The sequence below is a fragment of the Miscanthus floridulus genome, chromosome 5 (genome assembly GCF_019320115.1).
Source record: "Miscanthus floridulus cultivar M001 chromosome 5, ASM1932011v1, whole genome shotgun sequence".
NCBI lineage: Eukaryota > Viridiplantae > Streptophyta > Magnoliopsida > Poales > Poaceae > Miscanthus > Miscanthus floridulus.
This window is the reverse complement of record NC_089584.1, coordinates 100,227,045-100,241,904: the sequence shown is the minus strand read 5'-3', so window position 1 is coordinate 100,241,904 and position 14,860 is coordinate 100,227,045. Positions and strand designations below refer to the sequence as shown.

General features: G+C 47.5%; 2 protein-coding genes across 2 annotated transcripts; both read left to right on the top strand.

Annotated features, from left to right (window-relative positions):
* Positions 1-367: 367 nt before the first annotated feature.
* Positions 368-1,498, top strand: LOC136452771 (uncharacterized). The gene has a single exon (XM_066453369.1). It carries the CDS (start codon positions 383-385, stop codon positions 1,361-1,363), a length of 981 nt encoding a protein of 326 aa, XP_066309466.1. The 5' UTR covers positions 368-382; the 3' UTR covers positions 1,364-1,498.
* A 3,698-nt stretch (positions 1,499-5,196) lies between these two features.
* Positions 5,197-8,014, top strand: LOC136452770 (uncharacterized). The gene is made up of 4 exons (XM_066453368.1): positions 5,197-5,755; positions 5,836-6,442; positions 6,529-7,648; positions 7,733-8,014. Coding segments are annotated over exons 2-4 (1,524 nt in total). The 5' UTR covers positions 5,197-5,755; positions 5,836-6,039; the 3' UTR covers positions 7,734-8,014.
* The last annotated feature ends 6,846 nt before the right edge of the window (positions 8,015-14,860 follow it).

The following is a 14,860-nucleotide window of genomic DNA, read 5'->3' as shown; positions in this document are numbered from 1 at the left end:
CAGCCAAGTTGAAAAATGGATGAATTTACCCCATGCGGCCGTGCGTGGTGCGTTATCTCTCCCATTTAGAGGCGACACAGTTTTTTCAAATCCGATTTTGAAAACCAAAAGACCAAAACCGTTGCATCAATTGTTCAAATGGGACGTAGATTTGCATTTCCATGCCTTTCGGAATTCGAATTTGAACGAAAACTAGCCATCCTCCATCCACTTGCGTTTCAGGCCCGCAAGGCGCGAATCTCGCGACCATACCATAATCCAGCGCACTACCGAAACGGGAGAGCCGGTGACGCCGTCCACTGGCACCAACTTCCTCGCCACGAAAGAGTCACCGCCTCGCTGACACCGTGGACCACCAGGTCAACACACTGCCGTTGCCGTCATGCACGCGCTCCCATCAGATGGCGTGCGGCCGCGCCGCGACTCCGGGCATATAGGCCACCCGTCATTGAGGCGAGGCGGAACCTGCCTTTCTAGATATTTCTCAACCCCCTCAGCAAGCACAGCAGAAAAGGAGAAAGAAGCCTCCCCTTTCTCTCCTCTCCCCCTACCCCACCGCCGCAGGCCGCGCCGCGCCGCCCCAGCAATCCCACGCACAGAAACACCAAAGCCCAAAACCCACCACCGCCTCCCAATGGAGAACGGCGATGAAACCCTCGCCTCCCCCACCGCCGCCGAGAAGGCCGCGCTCAACGGCGGCGTCGCGGACGAGGAGCAGGTCCCCATCACCCACCCCGCAAAGTCCTACGCCGCGGTCGCCGCCGAGAACCCCGCTCCTAACGGCGGCGTCGCGAAGGAGGAGGAGGAAGAGGGGGTCGCCGGCACCCACACCGCCGCCAAGTCCTACGCTGCCGTCGCCGCCCGCGCCGAGATCAAGGACCTCCGCGCCGCCAAGCTCGACCTGGAGGCGAAGCTCGCCGAGGCCCGCCGTGAGAACAAGTCCCTCGCCGAGGAGACGCACCGCATCGAGGGGATCTTCATGCAGGCCCGGGAGGAGGTCACCATCGCCGAGCTCGCCGCCGCCTCTGCCGAGAAGGAGGTCGCCTCGCTCCGCACGGAGGTCGACCGCCTCGAGGCCCTCCTCAAGGCCGAGAAGGGCGAGCACGAGCTGGACAAGGAGAGCCACGAGAAGCTTGCCAAGGAGGTGGATGCCGTGCGCCAGGAGAAGCTCAAGCTCGAGGAGGAGATCAGCGCCCTGAAGGCTTCCGCCGCCGCCGCCACCACCAAGGAGAGGGAGGCTGCGCCGGCGGCTGAGGCCCTGAAGGAAGGGGATATTGCGTGGCTGGGGATGGCGGTGGCTGCGGCTGCCGGCGCCGCCGGCACGGCTGCCGTCATACTGATCTATCTCCGCCTTAAGAGGTAATCTGGTGCTCGGTTGCGTGTAGCAGTGCTGGAAGTTTTCGCCGTGATGCTGCTATTACTGAACTGGAAGTGTTGGGACTTCTATGAGTAGTTGCTTATTACAGAAATATAGGGATCTGGAGACTGGTTGTCTTTCTTGGCTGTTTTTGCGGTGACACAAAAAATATTCGTGCAACTGAGGAACGTTGTATGGTTGGTTATCTTCTGGTTACTGCTACGGACGGCATGGCCTCATGTCCCTTTTTTTATCTAATAATGGTCCGTGTTCTGCTGATGAGTGATCTACTTTGCTTACTTGAAATTACTTAATGACTTGGTGATGCTGTCTATTTTGTGTGATTGCTGAGTGAAATCATAAAATTACCTCAGCATTTGATATGTATTGCATCTGATTACAGTTGTACTACATACTAAGTTTGTTTACGAATTATGCTTCTTGACGCCTTCATCATTTGTGTTCCTTTGCTTAGGCGCTCTTTGGTCATCAACAACAACAACAGCATAGCCCAAACAAGTTGGGGTAGGCTAGAGTTGAAACCCACAAGAGCCCCTAGTCATGGTTCAGGCACTTCAATACCTGCTTTCCAAGCACTCCTATTCAAACATAGATCTCTAGGTATATCCCAAGCTTTCAAATCTCTTTTTACTACCTCCCCCATGTCAATTTTGGTCTTCCTCTACCTCTTCTCATATTATTAGCTTGGTTTAGGACTCCACAATGCACTGGTGCCTCTGGAGGTCTCCTTTGGACATGGCAAAACCACCTCAATCGATGTTGAACAAGCTTTTCTTCAATTGGTGCTACCTCTAGGCGATCACGTATATCATCGTTCCGAGCTCGGTCCATTCTTGTGTGACCGCAAATCCATCGCAACATATGCATTTCTGCAACACTCAGTTGAACATGTCGAATCTTTGTCGGTCAACATTCTGCTCCATACAACATAGTCGGTCTAATCGTCGTTCTATAAAACTTGCCTTTTAGCTTTTGTGGTACCCTCTTGTCACAGAGAATGCCAGATGCTTGTCGCCACTTGATCCACGCTGCTTTGATTCTATGGCTAACGTCCGCATCAATATCTCGATCCCTCTGTATTATCAAGGGATTGCTGTGCTCCGTGTTTTTGTTTGTGCATACCTCCTGGATTTCCGTCGTCTGGACATCAATTCAGGTGCAGTTAGGGGTGGTGGGATTTTTCTGGTGAGATACTGTCAATCACTGGCAATAGAGGAGAGAGCCATGGCAAACACGCCAGACCATTAGAGGTCGCTGCCTGGCTGGTGCAGGGGCGGGGGAGGCATGGTGGTGGGGAGCCGGGAACGCTGCCAGCCATGGACAGCAGGGAGAATGTCTAATGGGCGGGGGAAGGGTGGGGGCACATAGAAGCGACGATGATATCACTGGCCAAAACCTGTTCAGCATAGCAGTGTTGGCGTAGGCAGACTCGAGGATAGCACTGCTGTCGGAGATGGGGCAAGCGCAGGAGGGAGGGGGAAGCGATGATGATATCACTGGCCAAAACCTGTTCAGCATAGCAGTGTTGGCGTAGGCAGACTCGAGGATAGCACTGCTGTCGGAGATGGGGCAAGCGCAGGAGGGAGGGGCTGCATGTTGGCCAACAATGGGTTGAAGAACTAATGGTGAAAGAACAGTAGTGCTGTTAATCTAAACAGTTGGCTGTGTATGTGACCGAAATTTTACCAAGAACTGGCATATGGTATATTGCATTACCCTTTATTGCATTCTTTTTGGCCAGTTCAAGCTACTGCTAATATAGTTTTCTTGTTTACTCATGATGTTTTTTTTGGGTGTTTTTAAGTGGGCATTGCACAGGCTCATAATTTTCATTGATTTGGAGGGCAACAACATCTTTAGCGAAAGAAACAATGTGATTGGTTCTGTTGAACATGTTGTTTTGCCTTACTATTAACTAAATGGCCTTATGTGGATATCTCAATTACAATTGTTACTTTTTGCCGTGATGCTACTGCTACTACATTGGGATTGGTATGACTTGAGTTAGTTGCTTAGTAATAGCCCACAGAAAAATATGGTCAATTAGAATCAGTTGCTTAGCATGGTTATGTTTGTTCCTTCACTAGTATCATTCTGCATGCTTTTGATCTGGGCACAAAACTGTTTAGTAATGGCATACAATGCGTGACAGAAGAAGTGTTTAAGCATGGAATTGGTAGGCCTCTGTTTCTCATTGTTTGTGGTTGGAATTGCTTCATGGTTTGCAGAGTTGGTGAATTGCCAACATATTTATTTATGATTTAGGAAATGAGGTTTGTCTTTTACTACTTGTAAATTCACTGTCCTAGTATGTTAAAAGTATTTTGTTCTGCTTCTAATGGTTGGGGGCAGAGTTGGTCGTCAGATCACTTAGTTGGTCCTGTAGCTACTATCTGGTAATTTAGATCATTTATGTTTGTCTGGCCAGTGCAAGCTGACAGATTACCTTCAGGAAATATTTAGTTCGGGTGCTATCTTTTCATGTGGGTTGTCGTGTTGCACTTTTGGTTTTATTCTTCATCTTTGCAAGTCACGTATTTGACAAATGCATTGTTCTCATTTCTATTCATCATGCCTACAAATGGTTTGTCTTTGTTGGGTCCATAATCTGTGTGGTCTCTGATATTAATCTGTCTACATCACTTTTGAAGCCCGAGACAACGTGCAGGTTGTGACAATTTGTAAATCAAGTCATGGTGATTTTTGTTTTGGGATTATGATGTGGAAAGTGTGTACACCATAGTTAGAAGGCAAATTTTGCTATTGGACATGCCAAAGGACGCGTCTTTGCTGGCGGACACTGCGTTTTCCATCTTTTGCCGTGAGACACTGGTTTTTTGGAAATACTGCCAGTGGGCACCGCAACCCAGTTGCACCCGGTTTTGGAGAGAGAAAACTTCGTTTTGGACATCGGGTGCCCCTGAACCAGACTTCGTTGTCCCAACCTGGTCTGGTTCGACCCAGTTGTAATGGCCGGCCCGCACTCGACTCCGTCGTTAGGGTTCTAGGCGCGCCATTTCCCCAATCCCGCTGCCGTCGCTCACTCCCAATCGCGTCGCCACCCACTCGTCTCCACTGCTTGTCGCGCCGCCGTCCACCCAGTGCCCGTCGCCGCTGACAGATCGAGCCTCGGCCGTCATCCGCCATGGGGGTTGAGGATCTAGAGTTCCCCCGCGCCCCGAAGATGAAGTCCCCCAGCTCGAAGAACGGGCAGTGCCCTAGGTCTCTGCCTAGGGTTCCAGCAATTCAAATGGCTAGTGAAAGGGTGAGTCTTTTGAATCCCTACTATTTGCAGATGAATGCCTGCGGATGTGGTAGAATGCTTGCGGTTTTGAAATCGTTTAGTTTGGTTGTTATCCTTTGTGTTGATTTAGGATGGATCCGACTTTCCGCGTGTAGACTGGCGATTAGCGTACCTGCATATGTAGAGCAAAGACCAGATGGGCTCGATGATTATCATGTAACTGCTAATTACATGCGTGTGGTAGACAAGGATAAATTCTCTTGGATGGGGTTTCTTGGGTGCCTTGGTGAGGAGATAGTCCATGGGGTCGACCAAGAACTGTAGGTCACCTTCTTTGACAAAACCAAGGATGAGACAGTGCGCATAGATTCTGATTCTGCTCTGTTACATGCATTTGATGTGTATTGGGACAGTAGGAAGGTGCCACTGACTGTACATGTTGTTGACACTGGTCCTCGTTTGCTAAAGTCTAAGTGTTGTAATGTCCAATGCCTCTCAGTCTTCTCAGTCTGTTATTATCACTCAGGAGAGTCAGGTTAATTGTCAGCCAATAGCTATGATCTTCCGTGATGAACTTGTACTGCCTAATCTAGTAGCTGATGACAATGGTGAAGCTGTTGATCTTAATGATGATGGTAATTGTGAGGCTGATGCTAATGGTGATGAGGGTCTTAATCTTGATAATGATGGTGAAGATGATGATGCTATTGCTGAAGAAGAAGAAGAAGATATTGCTGAAGATGACTGGGGAGAGGCTGATGAAGTGGAGTATGTAGGAGTAGATGATGAGAATGAGAAGTACAAGGATGGGGTCAATGATGATGGTGATGCTGACCCTGCTTACTATCCTGACAGTGACCCAGAAGATGATAACCCATTAGTTGTGGACGATGGGAGGGACTGTGACGGTGTTGTTCATGTCACTAACATAGATAACCCTAAGATAGGTCTTGGTGTTACTTTTGAAGATGGTTTCTAGCTTTAAGAGATGTATTAGACAATATGCTGTGCTTAATGAAGTTGAACTTGTAGTTCCATATAGTGCGTCACGGCGGTACCGAGCATATTGTAAGGCCAAGAGATGTCGGTGGAGGATTCATACATCTCAGTTACCTGATGGCAAGACATGGCAGGTATGTGAGCTTTGTAATGCTTCATTTAGTTTAATTTAGTTATCAATTGTTGTGTGCTAACCGTTGGTTGATGGCTGCAGATTAAGAAGCTACCACACAAGCATAATTGTGCCAGCACAAGCAAATTCCAGAACAACTGTATGGCTAACAATCACTGGGTGAAGGACAGAGTTATAAACTGGCTTAGGGAAGATCCAACTATTGGAGCTAAAGATTTGAAGCAGAAGTTGGAGGAGAATTTTTGTGTATAGCTGAGCTACTACGTGGTTTGGGACGGCAAGCAAATGGCCTTAGATGAGATCATGGGTGTCTGGGAAGATAGCTTTGTACATGTGTTTTCTTGGAAAAGGGAGATTGAGAAGAGGAGTCCTGGCAGTGTTGTAGAGATTGAGTGGGAGATTGTAGATGAGAAGAGAAGATTCAGTAGGATGTTTGTAGCACTGAAGCCATGCATAGATGGCTTCGTGCAAGGTTGTAGACCTTATTTAGGAATTGATTTCACAATTTTGACAGCAAAGTGTAAGGGACAGTTAGCATCAGCTATAGGGATAGATGGCCACAACTGGATGTTCCCAGTGGCCTATGGAGTATTTGGCAGTGAGACCAAGGAGAATTGGGAATGGTTCATGAAGATGCTGCACAAGGCTATTGGTTCCCCAAATGGTCTTGTTATTTCAACTGATGCAGGTATGTTGCATTCATTGTGCTCTTGTTTTTCAATTGAGTGTTGTATGTTCCCCACTTGACATTGTTTCCATGCTTACTAACTGTAGGCAAAGGAATATACAAGGCTGTTACCAAAGTTTTCAGTAATGGGGTGGAACACAGAGAATGCATGAGGCATTTAGTCAAGAATTTTCAGAAGAGGTTTAGGGGAGAAGTGTTTGAGAGGAACTTATGGCCTGCATCAAGGTGCTATAGACAGACAACCTATGATAGGCACTGGAATGAGATGCACAAGGCATGCCCCAAGGCAACTAGGTGGCTGCAGGACAATCACAAGCAGCTATGGGCAAGGTGTAAGTTTAGCACAGCAAGTAAATGTGACTATGTCACAAACAACATAGCAGAGACTTTCAACAGTTGGATCAGGGAAGAGAAGTCATTACCTGTTGTAGAGCTAATGGACAAGATAAGGCAGTTGATCATGGAGAGATTTTGCACCAGGATGCAACTGCTGTCCAAGTTTTCTGCCTTCAAGATTCTGCCAGCTGTCATGAAGGAGTTGCACAACAAAAGCAGAAATCTGAAATACAACATTCACAAGAGTGGCCCAATGGTTGGTGAAGTTGGAGGAGTCAACAAGGACCTGGTCCCTTGGAGGTTCATTGTTGATCTAGACAAGAGAGAGTGCACCTGTAGAGGTTGGCAGTTAACTGGTCTGCCATGTGTTCATGCCCTAGCTTTCATTAGCACCAGAAGGGTAGACTTAGAGGACTATGTTGACCACTACTATTTTGTAGACATGTTCAAAGCAGCCTATGCAACTCCAGTGCCTCCAATGCCAAGCAAGGATGAATGGGAAAAGCTAAACCTTGGCTTCAACCTCCTTCCTCCTAAATGCAACAGAGCAGCAGGAAGGCCAAGGAAGAGAAGGATAGTTGGAGTTGAAGAAGGTGGGTCCAGCAGCAAGGGCAGGAGAAGGTGTAAAAGGTGTGGTGGATTTGGACACCTGCAGAAAAACTACAATGAAACTGTTGCAGACCCTGATGCACCACCACCTGCACCTCCAAAGAAGAAGAGAAGGACTTATAAGCCAAAGGTTGTTGAGATCATAGAAACAACAGAAGAGCCAGCCAAGAAGAAGAGAAAGGCCTCCACCAAGGGGAAACAAACCAGCAAGAAGAAGAAGACAACTCCAACTGAGCCTACACCTCCTGAGCAATCAGTGTAGTAAGTGATCCATTTCTTGCCAACACTGCTCTTAATCTAAAGCCAAGTGTAGTTGATAACATGGTCACATCTGCCATCTTACAGGGTTCCAAGATCCCCAGTCACTAGGAGGCAGGCCAAACAGCAAGCTGGAGGTAACCTAGGGGCACACACTAGGAGTCAGAGCCCAAGCGCCTGCACTAGGAGCAAGAGGGGAGGGGCCTGATGCCTGCACTGGGAACATCAAGACAGAAGCAACCTTTTGAGCCACCTGTGCTTTTGGTGTGCTTTTGTGTGGTTCTATGAACTTGCTATTGTAATCTGTGTGCTTTTGAGCCTGGATATTATTGGTGTGAACCTGGTATTGTAATCTGGTAATGTAGTGAACCTGGCTATTGTTGGTGTGAACTTGATATTGCCATCTGGTATGATGTTCCATAATTAATGATCTGGTATGCCTGTGTTTGTCATGCTAAAATTAAGTCAGCTGTTAAGTTGAAGGTAGTGATGCTGCAATTTTAACTTTACAACTAAAAAAGGGAACAAATCAAGTTGAAGTTACTCCATTCAAACTGCATTTCATTCATATTTCACAAACATTACAAATCATACTTCATGCTTGCTTGTACAATACCATGCACAAAGCAAGAAAGCAAACAACACCTACAAACACACTGGCCCCAACCATCATCCTAACAACTATTTGCTCTCCAGCTATTCTAGCCACAACAGTGCTCTGAGCAACTACAACATTGTTCAAGTTCAACAGAGAATTCTCCAGAGCCTTCAACGCAGCCATCACTGCTGCACCATCCATGCCATCTCCAGCGCTCTCTGGCTTCCACATGAAGAAGTTGCAGGTACCGTTGCCCTATTTCACAGCGAAAGCCAAATCAATAGGATGAACCCTACATCCGATTTCAAAACGCCCAAATGTAGCAAGAACAAAATCAAGAAAACTCACCCAGTCACGATTCCTGCAAGTGTAGAACGGCTTGTCTGGATTTTTTGTGGTTCTCGACGTCCGCTCCACGACCGTCGCCGTGTGGCAGAAAGGGCACAGCGCCTGCCCCTCTCTCGCTCCACGCGACCCAGTCGATGAAGAAGCGCCAGATCCTGTAGCCATCTTCTATAGGCCCGCTCTCCTGTCGACGACGCCCGCCAACCTACGTCGCGCCGGCACCCCCGCCTGACCCATCGCCGTAGCCTATTGCGGAACCCTAGGCAGAGACCTAGGGCACTGCCCGTTCTTCGAGCTGGGGGACTTCATCTTCGGGGCGCGGGGGAACTCTAGATCCTCAACCCCCCATGGCGGATGACGGCCGAGGCTCGATCTGTCAGCGGCGGCGGGCACTGGGTGGACGGCGGCGCGACGAGCTGTGGAGACGAGTGGGTGGCGGCACGATTGGGAGTGAGCGGCGGCAGCGGGATTAGGGAAATGGCGCGCCTGGAACCCTAACGACGGAGTCGGGTGCGGGCCGGCCGTTACAACTGGGTCGAACCAGACCAGGTTGGGACGGCGCCAAGTCTGGTTCAGGGGCACCCTATGTCCAAAACAAAGTTTTAGAACTACTCGAGCATATGCTGCCTATGCCTGAGTCTTCGACTCTTTGCCGAGCATATGTGGAGGGTGTTTAATGTCGAATGTGGTGAGACTGCGTTTGGATATGTTGTTCGAATGGGACAGGAAAATATAGTCAAATAGATGGGATATAATATGTTGGTATGGGTTATGGGCTTATGGCCTGGATTATACAGTAACTTGATGATCCCGTTCCATTAAACTCGACCCGAATCGAAATTATGTAGGCTGGTACTGATGATGAAATTAATAAGTACGCGTCAGAGAATATGATAATTGCTGTTCTGGTATTTTCAAAGCGATATTTCCGCTTACATTGCACTTGGATTACGATCGTTGAACCTCACTACCTCAGAACCTTGGTAGTGTTCGACGATCTGCTACTGTACATTGACTGCCTTCTGAAAATATAAATTCTCGTGGGCTGAATATCATACAAAGCATAGAAGAGAGAACGAATGGGCATTTTCCGTTCCTACAACCGACGTTCACACATCCTACGACGGTTAGTTTATTAAAGTGAGTGAAGACTCAAGAGTGATACTCGGATTATTAGGTAGATTAAATAGGCTCTCATAGCATTACATCATATTTTCCCTATACATTTTTTAAGGATCATAAGCAAATGGTTGATGTCAATACTAGATTGGATCAAGTGTTAAAATTAAATCTTCATTGATGATCTCATATCCAATGCATAGAACAAAGTGCAAACGGGCATGTCCGTTTATGTGGGCACCATTTCGCTGTGTATATGGCCTCGTTCGCTTCGCTGAAAAAACAAGCCGAAACATTGTTCCGGCTTATATGGCCTCGTTCGCTTCGCTGAAAAAATAAGCCGAAACACTGTTCCAGCTGATTTGTTACGAGAGAAAAATATTGTTCCGGCTAAAAAAACAAGCTGAAAAAGACGGATCATAAGAGAAGCGAACATGGCCTATATTTGTAACAAAACTCGTTGTCTTATTTGGATATAACAAATTTAATTCTCATGGGTGTCCCCGTCCTCCTCTCGTCCTCTTGGGCGACTCGAGCGCAGTGCTGGAGCTTAGCCCAATTTTCAGCAGGGCCAGCCTTAATTGTGTATGAACTACGAGAGAAATAACGGCAATTCTTTGGTCTAGTTTAGTGGTTTAGCCTAAAATCTAATCCTTCACATATAACTTAGCAATATTAGGGGGAGGGAGGCATGGTCCATTATGGTCCTAACTAAGCTCCGCCAGTGCTCGAGCAGACTCGACGCGCCCGTGCTATTGCCCTCCCCCACCGTCCTCTATGTATCTTGTTGCCACCAAAGCCGACTGCTCGGGGGCGCGGGCAACGCTGATTATGATGGTGTAGAGGCTTCCTTTTCTCCTCCTCTTCGCTTTCTCGCGTTTGTAGTAATCGGTCCGTGTTCTTGGCTCCCTGTGGTGGTGGCCACGCTGGCTCCAAGGTGGCCTGATCTGCCTAGTTCATGGCTAGATTAATCAGTTCTGTAGCCGGATCTGGCCTCCTGATGTTGGTGGTGGGCAGGGCGGATCCAGAGAAACATATTAGGGTTAACTGCACATAAATGATACTAGACCAACAACTCCTTCAACCTCCAGCACCTTTCTTCAATCTCCAGCACCCCAAACTTCAATTAATGGCAGAAAAAATTAAGGAGAGGCTATTGGGGCCCACTTGCTCATATGGAGTAGGGGGGGGGGGGGGGGGGGGGGGGGGGGGGGTGCTCGAGCACCCCGTGCACTCTCACGTTGGATCCATCCCTGGTGGTGGGCTCATTTGCATGGTGTTGCCCAACAGGTGGAGGGCGGCGTCCCAATAACGACTGTTGGGGCTCCATTTGGCTGGCTCGAGGCTTCGGTCCTTCCCCGGGGCGGTAGGTGGCCTTCACGTCGTGACTTCTCAGGGCGGTTGGTCAGCATTGCTGCTGGCCCGCTCACCTCTCTGTATCCCATCCCCTTGGTGGTCTTCCTGTGACTGCGTGTATGGCGAGGACGCCCGTTGTGCGTGGTGGCGTCTAGTGTTTGTGGGAACGTCTGTGTGCCATCACTAACACTTTTCTTTGGGATAGGTATCCCCTACGCCCAAGCTAGGAGGGGGGCTCTGGTGGGAAACGGAGAGTGGGTTGCTTGAGTCTAGGGAGAAACCCCAAACGACAATGTTTGTGGTCGTCGCTTCCTCCTCGGAGGTGTCGTCTTTGTACCTCTTCTCCTACCGTACTAGGATTCACAGGTGAAAACCTCCCTATGGGTTTTTGGTGTCGTTTTCTTCCTGAATGCGTCGATAGGTTTCTCCGGCTCCACTGTTCCACTCTTACTGTGCGGCAACTGCAGAGCTCCAAGTTGTTTTGTTGGTGGTGCTCTCAACTTGTCGAGATTGTTAGTTGTGCTCTGTGTTGGTTGCTAGTGAGAATAGTTTTGCTAGTTGTTTCTGGTTTGAGGTGCTCTAAGTTAGTTGCTAGTTGTGTCATTTCGATAAAGTTGGCTCACTATAGTTCATGTAAGCAAGTAGTGGCACGAAGTTGCTATTTGTTTCGTCGGTGCACCAAAGTTATACAGGATGAGTGATGCACTCTTCCCAGTCGTGTTGTTTTTAACCAGATTTTTACTCAAAAGTTGAGACGATACTTTTTCTCCTCCATCTAATAAAAATCATGGCAAAATTCGAACAAAAAAATTTCTCATTGTCTCAATCTTCGTTGTCTCATTTACGTTCCAAGTACATTGATTCAAACAGTTTGTAAGCAGAGCCAGCCTAGGCCTAGCCGCCCGCAGCGCAGCGCAGCGCATGTGCCAATTCGTGTCATAGAAGAACTTTTAGATGCTTTGGAAGAAACTGGCCAGGATACCATGGGGTCAGAAGATGAGATAGAAGAGGTGGTCATGGCAGTAGGACACCCTACAAGCTCAGTCATGGCTAGAAGAAGGACCATGAAGTTAGTGGGAAAAGTGGGTAAGACTGAAGTCTTGATTCTTGTGGACTCAGGCAGTGTGGGCACCTTTATCAGTGAGCAATTGGCCAGTAAATTACATCTCTCCAGATCTGAATGCAGTCCTGCCAAGTTTATTGCAGCTGATGGTAGTCCTATGATATGTAATCAGAGGATCAGTAACCTGCAGTGGTCAGTACAGGGTCATACTTTCACATCTTCAGTTGGAATACTGCCCTTGAAATGCTTTGATATCATCCTAGGGCAGGATTGGCTGGAGGAATGCAGCCCTATGTGGGTACATTGGACTAATAAGTTGATGAAATTCACCAAGGAAGGCATCAGAATTCATTTGCAAGGGGTAACCAATGACCTGACCAGATGTTCACCTATATCTAGAGAGGGGCTGCAGGCCTTGATGAGCAGGCAAGCTATCACCCACTGCATTCAGTTCAAATCTCAGGAGCTGACTGGGCTGGATCAACCATCTGTGTGTGCTATTTCTGCTGCTGATACTCAGCACTCACCTGAGCTGCATAAGCTCTTGCAGGAATATCAGGATTTGTTTAGGGAACCAAATGAATTGCCACCTACCAGACCATTTGACCATAATATTTATCTACTTCCTGGGGCACCTCCAGTGAATGTTAGGTCTTACAGATACTCCCCAGCTCAAAAGGATGAAATAGAGAAGCAATTGGCAGAAATGTTGCAGAGTGGTATCATCAAAACCAGTGACAGTCCATATGCTTCTCCCGTGTTATTGGTTAGAAAGAAAGATGGGACTTGGAGGTTTTGTGTAGACTATAGGTAGTTGAATGCTCAAACAGTTAAAAACGAGCATCCTATGCCAATAGTAGAGGAGCTGATAGATGAATTGGCTGGTGCTCAATGGTTTTCCAAATTGGATTTCAGGGCAGGATATCATCAGATTTGTATTAATCCTGTTGATACTCACAAAACTGCCTTCAGAACCCATAGTGGCCTCTATGAATTCTTGGTGATGCCTTTTGGATTGACAAATGCACCAGCTACATTTCAGAGCATCATGAATTTGATTTTTGCTCATTTACTCAGAAAAGGAGTGTTGGTCTTCATGGATGACATTTTGATTTATTCTCAAACCTTGCCTGAGCATTTGGAGTTGTTACAGCAGGTTTTCCAGATTCTTAGAGACAACAGATTCTACATCAAACTCTCTAAGTGTGCTTTTGCTCAGACTGAGGTTGAATATCTTGGGCACAATATTTCTGGGAAAGGGGTGGCCACTGAAGCATCAAAGATTGCTGCTGTTCAAAGGTGGCCTAGGCCTACTAACCTCAAGGAACTGAGAGGGTTTTTAGGGCTCACTGGCTACTACAGAAAGTTCATCAAACATTATGGGTTGATTAGTAGACCTTATCTGATTTACTCAAGAAGAATGTACCTTTTGTGTGGACATCACAAGTGGAGACTGCCTTTCAGCAGCTGAAGTTTTTTTTTTTTTTTTTTTGAGCCTCTACTCTGGGTACAGCTGTAGAATCTGTTCATGTACGAACACACACCCCACACACCACACACACCACGCGTACACAATCAGATCTACAACTACATGCAGATATGAAGACCGCGTCCTTCTTGAGATCACCGGAACCATCCACGGCTCCGTAGGCGACGGGCGCGTCGCAATCCCTTTGTAGTTCCACGCGATAGAGGCTGTAGAATTGTTTGGGAATAAATCCCGGTGAGAGACGTGAGTCGAATCCAGGATTCGAACCCACGCCGGCAGCGAGCGCACCTGACTCAGCTAGCCAACCGAACCCAGTTCGGTTCTCTTCAGCAGCTGAAGTTGGCCTTAGTCCAAGCACCTGTGCTGGGTTTGCCTGATTTCACAAAACCTTTTGTGGTGGAAACAGATGCAAGTGATCTGGGATTTGGGGCTATTTTGATGCAGGAAGGTCACCCAATTGCATATTTGAGCAAACCAGTTTGTCACAAAAATCAAGCACTCTCTACTTATGAAAAAGAATGTATGGCTCTAGTGATGGCAGTGGATAAATGGAGACCTTACTTGCAGAATCAAGAGTTCATCATTAAGACAGATCACAAGAGTTTACTGCATTTATCTGAGCAAAGGGTCACTACTAAACTCCAACAGAAGGCTTTACTCAAGTTGATGGACCTTCAATACAGGATTATATATAAGCAAGGACCCACTAATCAGGCTGCTGATGCCTTGTCTAGATGCCATTCTGCTGATATTATAGCCCCTATATCTCACTGTCAGCCAGTATGGATTGATAAAGTGAAAGCTGGATATGTAGATGACTCTAAGGCAATACAGTTGATGAAAGAATTAGAAGATGCTGGGGGTGCTGTGGGAGCTTTCACACTAACTGATGGCCTTATTAGACATTCTGGAAGAATTTGGCTAGGAGGTAATAAGTTGGCTCATCAACATGTGCTGCAGGCTATCCATAGTAGTGGCATTGGGGGGCACTCTGGAGTTGCTGCTACCTACTACAGAATGAAGAAACTCTTCGGTTGGTCAGGAATGAAACAGGATATTCAGAAGTTTATTGCTGCCTGTCAAGTTTGCCAACAAGCTAAGGCGGATCACTGTAGACCAGCAGGCTTGTTACAACCTCTGCCTGTTCCTGATCAAGCATGGCAAACAGTCTGTCTGAATTTTGTGGAAGGCCTTTCCTTCCTAAGTCAAATAAGATGGATACTATCTTGGTGGTAGTGGATAAGT